The 13,401-nt window shown below is 34.2% G+C and overlaps 1 protein-coding gene across 1 annotated transcript in view; it reads left to right on the top strand.

Annotated features, from left to right (window-relative positions):
* The window catches only part of LOC149796015 (uncharacterized), a 74,272-nt gene extending 61,115 nt beyond the window's left edge, over window positions 1-13,157 (top strand). The window contains exons 18-24 of the mRNA XM_089964164.1: window positions 3,642-3,724; window positions 5,965-6,135; window positions 7,876-8,026; window positions 8,429-8,482; window positions 9,327-9,485; window positions 10,986-11,111; window positions 12,832-13,157. Of these exons, the coding sequence (XP_089820290.1) occupies window positions 3,642-3,724; window positions 5,965-6,135; window positions 7,876-8,026; window positions 8,429-8,482; window positions 9,327-9,485; window positions 10,986-11,111; window positions 12,832-13,055 (968 nt within the window). The 3' untranslated portion in view covers window positions 13,056-13,157. The remainder of the gene's footprint in view (window positions 1-3,641; window positions 3,725-5,964; window positions 6,136-7,875; window positions 8,027-8,428; window positions 8,483-9,326; window positions 9,486-10,985; window positions 11,112-12,831) is intronic.
* The last annotated feature ends 244 nt before the right edge of the window (window positions 13,158-13,401 follow it).

Below are 13,401 nucleotides of genomic sequence, written 5' to 3'. Positions count from 1 at the left end.
TTTGTTCCAAAAGAAAACTTTCCCAACATGTCTGCAGAATCCGAAATATCATCGTCGCATACTCGACGTCATTGTGACATACTGCGCTTTGTCTACCATCAATCATGTACACGGTACTGTTAAAAAACGCCTCGATACCGATATTAACAAATCCGCATTTGTCATTTGCAACGTAATGATTATTGTTACCTCTGAAAAATCTACCCTGAGCTTCAGTGAATGCCCCATCGGGTAGAAATACCTGGATGTATCTTGGATTTGTTCCTTGAGTACTGGTGCATCCATGTTAAATGAGGGATCAGATAAATGCTTCAACATTTTATTATATTCGTTGTTGTGTTAGACAATCTTTTAACACTGATCAATATCACCGTCGACGACGGGTCAGACAACTACCCGCTATTAGGTTTGCGGTTATATTTCTTCTATTTTGGCTGAGGCTTGTTTTGTCAGAGATGGACCATCAGCTAATTCTTTCAAATGCTCATTTGCAGCTCGATTTATTATTTTACTGACAATTGCTAGCATCACTTTGGTGCTGGGTAGTTTTAACGGCTGTGGTCGAACCACAATCTTTCAAGCCTGTCTTTGATCGATGAAATGTTATACCAGAAACGACTTGGCTTTCATGCATAATTGTTTTGCAATCAGAATAGCTTTTGGGGCTATCCTTCGAAATAAACCTTGAGCATCATCGCCGAGTCCTTCTCCGTATGTCTCTCTACAAACCGGTAATCGAGAATTTATCACCCTGACGTTTTCAGGTCCATGTTTTACATTGTGTATAATCATGTTATTTTGTTATCGCCGATCTAATTGATCAATCACTGTAGTAATCGTCGGTAATTTCATCGATTAATGTCCGATAAATACTACCGTCCATCACGACACCGGTAAGAAAACGCTGACAAATAGCAGAATTTCCAGTTGATCGAAATCGGCGAGGATGTTATATGGACAAAGTTATATTCGAATCACGGGCGATTTAGTGATCACATTACCACCTTGTTTTATCACGACGTCGATCACGAGTGGCGAGGCCACTTCCGTTTGCTCCTTCAGGTGATTCGTAGTTCGGATCTGGTTGTGTATCAGAAGAACTTTGCAGGCAGCACCCTCCATTCGGATTTTTCTGTTTCTTTTTGTTTCAGAACTAGTTTCTACATTTAGTTTTTTTCTTTCTTCTCTCGCTTTGTCAAGCTGACGCTTCTTTTATTTTTGTGCCTCTTCTTTGTTTTCTTTAATTGGTTTAGTATGTTCTTTTCTAATCTCGCTAAAATGTTTATGATGAGAACCAGAAAAAGTGCGATACAAAGATTTATCCCAATTAACATGACTTAAATTTTTAATATGTTTAGGTTTTATATATTTTTACTTTTCATGCCATCCAAACGCGACAATATCAAGCATTTGGTCTTTATCCTTGATGGCGATAATACTTTCCTCAGTACATTTATCCATCGTGTCAGTGTAAATGTTTGATGGTGGTGGTCGTCGTTGAACTTTGGGTGGTGAAGGTGTTCAATTTGGGTGGGTGGGGTGGAGGAGATAGAAAACGGCTAGCAATATCAGCAGGTAATGTCTACGAGTTTTTTGTATTGTCTCAGTCGGTGCAAAAGAATTTGGGTTCGATAATTGGTTTAAATAACTGTTCTGTACTTTCTGTAAATGTCACATGACCTTTCTGGCGTTGTTGTAGTTGCTGCTTGACAGAAACACGTACTGGAAGATATGTATTATCTGCTTGCAGTCCTTTTGGAGCTAATTTAGCCGTACGAGATTCCATAGTAAGCGCAGAGTCACTCATTATTATTATTATTAAAACGAGATAATTACAGAGCACTAAGTCAGCCAACATAAAATAGTTTACTACAGACAGTAACGTATTTGTCGGAATTCCAATTCGACCCACAATTTAGACATTGCGCTGGCGACCTGTGCCAAAAATACCTGTGACAAATTGATCCAACGCTCACCAAAATTAATACCTGTTATGGAACAGGAATTATTAAAATTCTCAGATAATTAATAAAACCTTTGTTAATTTTTTGTACACTAATTTTTGATCTGTTTGTTCATAAGTGCTTCCTTTTGGTTATGGCGTACGTACAATCTTTCGATCGATCCGTGAAAAAAATTTCTTCACGTGTTCGAGCCCAGGAACACACGACTGACATCTTGTCAGGGTGTTCATTTTAGAGCGGCCATTTAGGTGTGTGTGCTTGATTACAAAATTAAAATTCAGCTTGGACAGCCCTCTGAATCTATTAAGTTTCTCTCTAAAACTTCGTTTCGCACTTCTGGATTTGTCAGGGGGATGTGTTTACACATAATTAAAAAAAAAACTATAACAGTTGCCCAAGAAAGCCATTGAAAAGATATTCAACATCTATCAACCTGGTCGCAGTCATTTCATTTTGCTCAGATCAATGAATCAGCATTACCACAGGTAAAATCAACAATCTTGCAAGGCTCGGATTGGCCTTTGGATAATTATTGAGTCAACGTTACTTAGCTGCAAATAACATTGTTTTTCATGTCAGATTAGAAAAACGGGGCTTCTATTGGGGGCGGAGGTAACCCCAAATATCGGCGTCATTTGTTTGGTCGTTCGAACCCATCCTGCTGCAGGACATCATAGCAAGATACGGGTGAAAATATTTGAAAAGACGAGCGTAAAGGATTTTCGCTTGTGTCATCCCAACGATGTCTCTGGACATATAAAATGATAGTAAAATTTAAGTAAAACCGACCAAAGGATGAGAGAGAGAGAGAGAGAGAGAGAGAGAGAGAGAGAACAGACAGACAGACAGAGGGAGAGAGAGAGAGAGAACCAGAGGGACATAGAGAGACAGTGTTAAGCCAAACCAGTCAAAGACAGAAGGAGTTTATACTCGTTGTATAAATGTTCATTTAAAGGAAACTGGGCAAGCCTCGTTTCCTTTTAATGTAAAGATTATATATCTTGTGGTATATCATTGATACAGCGTACATACTACACAAACACACACCTACACACTCACACACACACACACACAAACACACACACACACACACACATATATATATATATATATATATATATATATATATATATATATATATATATATATATATATATATATATGTATATATCACATACAGTTTTCTCGAAAATGTTGCAAATTAAATAGATGGGTCTCTTCCATTCCCGATTTGATAACATTTAAATCTCAGTAAATGATTATCACCCTAATGACCATTATACCACTATTATTTACATGACCATTATACTGCCATTATTTACATCTCCATTATACTGTCATTTTTTTTCATGAAATCTTTTTTATTCTTTCTCTCACTACTAAATAGATTTGCTTTGTGTTTCTTTTAGAAGGAAGAACAAACTTAATGAACGTCTGACATGGAAATGAAACACGTTTTTACACCGTAATCAAAATAATTTATTCGAGCTGTTGGTGGATAACCGTGCCTTCTCTCGCTTTTTCTATAAGTTCCTATATCTAAAGGATACCATTTTGTTAATACAAAATACGCTCTGGACATTTGAAATATTAATTGTTTTCCATTTTACTTTCGAGTATGTATCATGCGCATCATAATTTTATTAGGTCTGATAGATATATTTTCTTGAATTTAAGCATCAATTTCCTCACGTCCTGAGATTGTTGTGGGAGACAATATAGCCGTCAAGGTAGAGGAGTGGCTGCCAGCGGAAATACGGGTAATGGCGTATTCAGGAAGACCAACGTAGTGATCACATAATTCCATTATAGCTAATATTTAAACAGAAAGTTTTCGTCAATAACAATTTTCGAAACTCTTTATTTTAGATAGACTGAGTCGTCTGCTTGCTTGTTTCACTAGTATCCAAATAGATGCAAAACAAAATGTTTCTGACGGATTTTAACAATATATGTATTGCGTTCACTGGATATGGGTTACTGTTTGTCTTCTGGATGAATATAATTTTTCATTTACAATCTAGTGATTGCATTTAAATTGTGTCCTCCGTTTTGTAGTGAATCGTACCGAGTTAATCATTGTTTGTAATTTGTGAATGCTAAGATTTTCCTCTAATATAGAAAACGCATAAAATCTTTCTATAACGTTTGTTCAGAACATCTTGAACGCTAAGTAAGAACGGAGTTTACTAGCTGATAGTATTTCATTTAACTGCCAGCAAATCATGTCAAGCCTCTATATGTTGACAAAAAAGAGCCACGTATTTCCTGATTGATTTCACACAATTACACATTTGTAGTATTTATGTTCAGGTATGATTCGAAATCGTTTGCCGTTCTGATTAATCCTTATCACCATCTAACACTCATTATCCATTAGTATCCGTTAATCGTCGGCACATGTGAATTGCATCTAATCGAATATCACCATAAAACGTTAATATTAAAATTCCATTCACAACACTAAGTTCTTACTGATCGCTACGTGCTGAATAAAATACTACTAATGTTTCCTGCATTCAGTTTGATATACAGGCATAACGTTACCAATCTATGTTCTAAATATAAGTAACAGAAAAGAGTGAAAAGCAGTAAGCTTTCTAAACTTAAAACATTATTTATCCTTATCGTATTGCGAATTAAATCCACAAATAATCCTAGAATTACAGACACTAGTCCTAATAATAAATTGCTGAATAAACTTTAGCTGAACTCCTAATTATGTCCAAGGCTGAATGTTTTGATGCGTCTGTGGTGACCTGTATAGTGTTGATGTACCAACAGCCAGTTTTGGATAACAATAATATAATCCGAGAATATATCATTTTGTTTAACATTCCATTTTAAATCCACGTCTTTATTTCAAATAATGTTATCAGAGCACTTTTCTTTTTCCAGAGAAAAAAATCTCTTGAATAATTTGAAGAAATAATTCCAGCCCAAATGAACTTCTGAACACAACATTAATACAAAATTGATTCTGCTCGATCTTAAACCACGAGTGACACAGACTTTCAGAGACCTCTCCACCAAAAAAGCCATGAGTTATATGATAAACTAAGACGCAAAACAAAACCCCGGCTGAGGGTCAAAAGTACATTATTCTGGAAGAAATAGAAAGATCTTAGATAGAAAGTCCCTAACCAACATCGCAATAAAACATGACAATCATAATATATTCTAGCTACAAAAGGATGCAATGTCCTTAACTCAGTTCAACATAATATCCTCACTCAGAGAAAAAAATTTTGCTTACCAAAACTGCGACTGATTTTGGACAAGGCCAGCCACATATACAATATTTCATTACTGATACGATAAAATAATATATATATATATATATATATATATATATATATATATATATATATATATATAACAAACAATACAGATTAAATATACATATCACATGTTATCACATAGTCTGTACACTTTGCCTATAGTATGTGCAGTTTCATAATTTTGATATTATAACATGTGAACATGTCACTTTATATGATTCTGATTGGTCCAAATAGACCCATGAAAATATTGTACGGTACTCTCTTTACTTATTGGCTGTGATCGTGGGGAAACATGTTTAGCCCCGTCTTCTGGAATGTTTGGTTGTCACTGAACATTTTGGCCGCCATTGCAATGAGGAATTATCCGTCACTCAAAGCTCTGCTGAGTACACTGAGACCTGAGGATCAAATACGAAGAATGTCTATATAAACATTTAGTTTTAGTAGTTTTTCTTACTTTGTTTTGAAAGTCTGTTATTTGCAAGATATAACAATGTTTTTTTGGTAAAATGCATTTGGCGTTGGTGTTTGATAAATATAAATCAAAAAGATCAAAACCAAAACAATATCTTTTGTCAACATTACAGAAAAAAAGTAAAGAAAAATCTTAACAAATTCTCCAAATTGTTAAAATGTTTTATATTTTACAACTTTACTTTGCTTTTCGGGATAACATGGCAACATATTTAAAACAGGATTATTTTTAATTAAAACAGGACAAGTATTTGCACATGTTTCGAAGTAACGGGTTTGATACCACTATGTTTATCAGCGGGATGACTGAGAAGGAGTTGAGAAACATTGGGGTGGAAAGAAAAGGACATCTGAAGTTCCTCCTAGAACAGATCAGAAATTTACCTGACTTTGATATCGAGGCCTATGTACCGGTAATTTTTTCGGAATGCTTTGGTTATTCTACTTCACATTCAAACGGCTCAAAAAGACATTTCTTCCTAAAATTATTTCCCTCAGAGTGTTAGCTAAAAAAGTACGCTTGTGTGCTTTGGTACAAAATGGAGTGTAAATGCAATTTACCTTACAAGCGTTAAATGACACAGCTGATATAAATCGCCAAATTAAACATTTATGAGATTTTAAGCAGTTTATAGCTATGTAGAAGGAGGCTGAAGACTTTAACGCATTTGCTGCCATTATTACTGCATTCGATATTTACACTACCCACTTAAATCGGCGAGTTGATTCTGCATGTGGTACTCAGACTACATAACATTAAATTGATGAGACGGTACTGCATTCACTACTCAGACTACCTAATTAAATCAACAAGTTCATGCTGCATTTCAGTGTGTATAGATCATTAATACTAAATATATTAATTCTAATGGGAATTTATCATCCTAGATATGCACTAAAATTTTCATTGAACCTTAATATTATTCCCGGTGAATTCCTTAGAGTTTGTTTGATTTTATGTCTCTGATGAAGCAGTATGTGCACTATCAAACTTATCCATGTCATCAAAATGACTAAACTGAGTATTACAGGGTCATATAAGTGATGAACAGATTCAGCATTTTGCGGGCCAATATCACCACTTTCAGCCTGTCTATATTCGGAAGACGTATACCATTACATAAATTTGTTGAGCATCAAATCTGGCAATACACTCACTAATATGTTATGTTACCCAGCATAACCGATGCAACAAGGTTCTAGAAGGAGCTTTAATATCCCGACAACTCTAGTTGATATTCAATTGTCAATGTCTTTTCAAGGCTGACAAGTCCTGGTAATATTCAGTTGGCCATTTCATTTGAAGGCCATCGACTTCAGTTGATATTCAGTGGACTATGTGATATCAAAGTAATATGTTCGGTGGACGTAGCATCCTTTTGATGAAACGATTCGTTGTTGAATAGTTTTTGTCTGCTTGTTGTAAATATGAAGTGCATTAACATTGCTTACGTAATTCAGGTAAACACTCCAGCATCCTGAAGACCTTTCGTTGCAACTGCAATATTCTGATCTGTTTGAAGGTCTTCCGCACATTAAACTATCTTTGATGACCCAATATCGATACGATGTAGGATACTGTCGTGCAAAAGCAGTCTGTTTTGATATTAAATTTGCCTAGAAAATCTCCAAACGAAAGAAAGGAAAAAGCAAGGAAAAAGAGCGAATAACCAGTATTCATTTATAAAGATATGTCGCTATATATAATGTTGTAAGAAGGGTTTGAGCAGTTTCCTTTGTGAACTATTTCTTCACAAGAATTCGGTTTTGCTATGTTTTGTGCATGTATGAATATTGCGAGCTGAGCTTTTAAGGTCGATTATTTTTTATCACAATATCATAATACTAAGTTTGCAACATTTAGATATTTAGTTTGAACTGGGTTTTGTTTTTAATGAGCGAAACATTAGGCAGTAGATATGTTTTATTTTGCTTGATTTCTAACGTAATATACACTTTCTTTAAATGCAGAATATTCGACAGTAGAAATGGTTTCCTCTTTTCTCATATCTGACGTAATATAATTTATATTCCATACAAAATGCTAACCATTCAAGTTAATGATAATACATCCATTTATAGATTGGAATTTCAGAATCATTATCGAAATGAAAACATCAAAGGGTATAATACGTTTTATTCGCATTCCCTAGAAAAGAGTTGACGAATGGTTAAAAAGAATAGGTTTGGGGGAATACAAGGCAGCATTCAAAGATAATTTAATTGAGGCGGAGAGTGAGATGGAAATCCTGAAAACTTTCAGCAGACAAGACATTGAGAAAGAACTGGGCATCAGCAAAGCAGGTGGGTGTTAGCAAGAAGTAAGTATTTTAGCATGTTGGAAAGACTGAAGCATTATAATATCAAATTTTTCTAACATCGGATAAAGTTGAGGCTGAAATGGAATAATTACTGAGCAAAATCTAGTTGAAGGATGGGCACGTTTGCTATTGATTACGTTTGTATTCAATTCAACGATGGGAACATTTGCTATTAATTAGATTTGTATTCTGTTGAAGGATTGGCGCATTTGCTATGAAATTAAACCTAATGCTGTATAACATTACAATGAGTTACTCTAAAAGTGTGTAATGTGTATTCTTGGGGAAATATTTTTTTTTTAAATTTGTATTACTGTATTGAGTAAGTTCTTCATTGTGCACGAATCTGATTTATAAATGCAAATCATTATTATGATAATTACAGGCCACATAAAGAGATTGCTGTACGCACTAGGAAAACTCCGCCACCCCACTGAAGGTAAAACTTATATGAACTTGATCCTATTTTACGGCAATATCATATAACAAATTTTTATCAAATTGAATTAAAACACACAATTATAATATTGAGAAACTTCTATTTCTACGTATCTTTCCAGCGATTGCTAATTGGAGCATTCTAAACTCTTTTCATTAGGAAAATTGTCTTACAATTCCTAGTATTTATAAATGCTCTATATCACTTCATCTATATTAATTTAAGCTATGTATTTATAGTAAAAGTACCGTCATATTTGCAAAGGATAAAATCCATGAAACATTTGAATATGCTTTTAAGTATGTTTTAAGCTATGTGTGATGTGTAACTTCTTTAATATGCTCGTTTGACACTTTTATTGTTAAACTCCAAAATAAGGCAATGAATAAAACCTAAATCACGGGTTAAATATGCATGGTTAAATATTAATGTAAAGATTTTTCTCTCTGCTATTTTCGATTATTTGTAATTTCCATACATTATGTTGACATTGGGCTGATAATAGGGCCGGCCACAATAATTTATCCACCTCAGGCCATTTTGAAAACTACCCAAACGTTGATAAGAATATCTACTGTTCGAGTAAAATGACAGGCGGCAAAGAGGCTATATGTGTGTTGCCTATACAAGCGCTGATTGGACAAACGCATAAGGTTCAATGCTAAACGGTCGATATGATAGGTTTAGGCGTAAGACTTGTATAAAGAGCGGCATCACTTTAAACGTCTGCCACTATGCATGTCAAGACCTATGTTAGGGGAGTGATAACCTGTCACTTTTATTTTTCAATTCCTGTGTTAGGGGAGAGATGACATGTCATTACATATTGCAATTCTTATGTTAGGGGAGAAACGACAGTTGGAAGTGAAGCAGAAGCTAAGTGTGATAACCGACCATAACCTGAAGGAAATTAATATTGAAGAGTACGACTTTTGGGACCGACTCTGTAAAGTCTCTTTGCTACCAGGAATTAAAGCGTTTGCACTGGAAGAGTATCTTAAAGGTATTCACTTTAGAAAACCAATTAAGTTTTATGTTAGACTACATTTTGCAGTTAGTATCTTGAAAGAGAGAGATGGCTCATTTAAAAATCAATCCTACATAAAACTGAATACTAGTTTGGGACACAATCTGGCAATGATTAAAATAACGACCTTTCACAATTAACGACTAACAGTGCACACAGTAACGATATTGAGAATTTGCGGAAAAGAAAAGCAGTTAAAACACTGATACGAGTACAATATTCAAATGACCAAAAGATATATTATTTGCCAGGCGAACAGTAATGGACGCAGAATTGGTGGTAGTCAGTCTGAGTCAACTTATACTGTCTTAAATCTCGTTTTGTTTTCCATAAATTCTATCTTTGTCTTTGAAGTCGAAGATTGACTATATGAAATTTGCCAGATCTTCACATTTTGCTGCAACAACAGCACGAATACAAATTTCAAAATAAATTCCGTCATGTATTGCATATTCAAAATGCACTGCTTTTATAATCTTGCTTTCAAGGCTGTCGGTTGTTGAGTGTATGGTGATTATGAAATAACATTGGAAAATCTTTGCTTGACATCGATACAATCAATCATTTTATTTTATTGCATGACATTTAGTAACAACTAGTTCCGAACACACCTTTAGTCCGCCGAAACATGTGCACAAATGTGCATTATCCCTTGATAATGTGATAACTGGTATGTAATATTCATTAGAGGATATGTTTTAATTTTTGCTTTTATTTTATGTGTGTGGACTCATCCTAGGCATACAAAGATTTATTAACGTAAATTTATAAGTGGGACAGGACTCTAAGTCTGCTAACTACTGTTTGTACAATGAACATGGTACAAAACCTTCTTTGAACAGTTATGTTTCGTGTCAGTGGGAGATTTTATTTAACGACGAATTATTCAGGTACATATGTTTCGCTTGAATAATAAAAGAACATAAAAACAGATATATATGTTTGTATTGTCAGGTCCTCTTTGAATGGTAATTATCTTGGTTTCTTCTGAAATTATAAATGCATATATTGTTACTTAAAGTGATTAATACTTTAAGCATGTCAATTCGCACAGTTACAAAATCTGAATAGAAAATAGACATGGGGATCTAAGCCATGTTATGCCAGTACCATCGTTATTATTCATATGCCAGTACCATCGTTATTACTCATATGCCAGTACCATCATTACTACTCATATGCCACTAACTTTGTTATTACTCATATGCCACTACCTTTGAAATTATTTATATGCCTGTGCCATGCTTATTTTTTTATATGCCAGTATCATCGTTATTGCTCATATGCCAGTACCATAGTTATTTCGACTGCATGGTCATAAAATTAATGGGTCGTTCTCTGGAAAAGGTATTTTGGTCTTACTTTCAACGTACTTTAATATCTTATCCCATATAAAAATTATATTTTCCTCAGATTGGAAAAGGAATACACAACGAAACAGATTGACTTCTAAATATTTCTCTCTTGTTCCAATAGAAAAGCTCGAAGGCCTCAGAAATTCCATGTTAATGGTGTTGTTAGTAATCAATACACTGTGGATAATTCTACTGGCAATCCTGGCATCGCAGACACGTCTGACTGTAGTCGCACCAAATCCGATAGGTATATGTATGTATGTATGTATGTATGTATGTATGTATGTATGTATGTATGTATGTATGTATGTTTGAGCTGGGGGTCTATTTGTATGTATGTATGTATGTATGTATGCGTGCATGCAAACATGCATGGAGGTAGGTAGGTATGTAGGTTTATACCAATAAGTAATCAAAATGCCACCTTTGAGGAACAAAGAACTCGATTTTGCGGATCCTGCTGTTTAAAATACATTTGCATTTAAATAATCTAATAGCATGAATGATTTGTAACGTCCAAAGGACTCAACAGTGTTCGGTGCTTCCTAAAACATAAATGGTTTGTAAGTAACATAGCATTGTGCAATATTCTATACGTCGTAAAAATATAAAGTCCTTTGTATAAAGTCCTTTGTATCCTGTAACATACTGCCACATTTTATACATCGCCAACTCCGCCCACCCATCAGTTAAACTTTAACAGGTTGCATCTGACGATGGCATGCTGACCACTAATATGACTGACTAGGCCTGAATGTTAATGTATGCCAATCAAGCTGCAAAGATATAATGTTTTGTTAGAGCACCTCAAAAACATCATCGTTAATATCGGACAATATATGCAAAATCAAACTGACGTAACGTCACAGCTTTTCATCCCATATGAAGTTTGCCATAGTATAGAATTCGAAGTTCACGAAGGAAACTACACTAAAAGGGATGGGGGACTAACACTACTCTGGTAATCCCATCATTTTAATGGCCCTTGGACTAATGATACGTTTAATCTATTTGTCTTTGTGTATCTCGCGGATGTTTCGTATCTAGTTGGAGTTATTACAAATGCAGTAGTTTTATCTTGTAAAACATGAAATTAAACCACGGTAATTATATTTACTGTCTGTTTTGTCATGACATGTTGCTGGTTGTTGCTGGTTGTATCTATTGAACACCCCTGTCAAGGTATAATATAATGATATTGTGTTACGAGTCTATGCTCTTAAAATAAGCAACAGAAAAGAGTGAAAGACAACAAACATTCTAATATTAAACAAATAATTTATTTCCCTAGAATACAAAGTGAAAATGAGAAGAAACAAATTACGGTATTGCGAATGAAATCTCAAAATAATCCAAGAATTACAGACACAAGTCCTAATTATATAAAATCCTGACTAAACTTCAGTACAAGTCCCAAAGAAATCCAAAAGTGAAGTCGATGATGTGTTTGTCACAGCAATTAAAGTGTTGATATGTCACCAGTCTCTTGTTGAATCAAGAAATATAATTCCAGGTTTGAACTCAGTATAAATTCCAGTGAATGTCTCTATCCAAGAATATTATAGTGCACTTTTGTATTACCAGAGAAATAATCACTTGAATTCAATAATTTGAAGAAAATAAAATTCAGTCCAAAATGGTCACAACATAATACAATATACAGTGTTAGATGTTAAGGCACGAATGACCACATCTTCACAATCACAAGATTATATAGTTCTCTACTTGACCTCAGATCACAATTAGCAGTTTCTTTAAAAAAACATCATTATTTAATGCAAAATACCTTGTAAAATTATCAAATGAGCATTGTTTATTTACAACACAACAACCTGTAAAATTCACTTTTTCTTAGCAAATACCAAGGTTAAGTAGAAGAAGCCTAAAACTCTATATCATTTTGCTTTAAATTGAAAGACTCTTGTTAACTCTAATCCTGACACATTTATAATATTGTTTCATTCCAGGACTTGCATTTCTCGTGTTATACTCCATTATCTTCGTGATTCAGTTTCTTTGCATGCTGGTCCATAGAGTGATCACACTGTCTCACTTCTTGGCACGAGCGCCTTGCCTCTTTGGTGATGGTTACAACTCTAACTGGTCATTTAATGACGCAAACATAATGGTACAAATTCCACATGAAGATCGAGAGGGTTATGCAAGAGTTTTAGAGTTTGAATTGAGTTAGTTTGAAAACCAGGCAGCAGTACATAAATGTGCAGTAAAGGTTCAGTGTAGATAGTATCCCAGAGAAGGTTGACGTTCAATAAATGCTTTGAAAGTTGAAAAGATCATGAGATTATATATATATATATATATATATATATATATATATATATATATATATATATATATATATATATATATATGTATATAATTGTAGCCAATGTAGTTTTTTATATTACATAAAATTTAAATTTATGTTTAATTAATTTTCGTTTAGATTTAGTTTGAATTTCTTTCCAGCTGATAGTGCTAATCTACCTTGTGAGCATTAATCAAAAGATACTAATATTCAATGGTGTAGTAAGGGG

Source organism: Sinohyriopsis cumingii, chromosome 7 (genome assembly GCF_028554795.1).
Source record: "Sinohyriopsis cumingii isolate HCF-2022 chromosome 7, ASM2855479v2, whole genome shotgun sequence".
Classification (NCBI taxonomy): Eukaryota; Metazoa; Mollusca; class Bivalvia; order Unionida; family Unionidae; genus Sinohyriopsis; species Sinohyriopsis cumingii.
The sequence above is the reverse complement of the archived record's forward strand: the minus strand, read 5'-3'. Positions and strand labels throughout refer to the sequence as shown.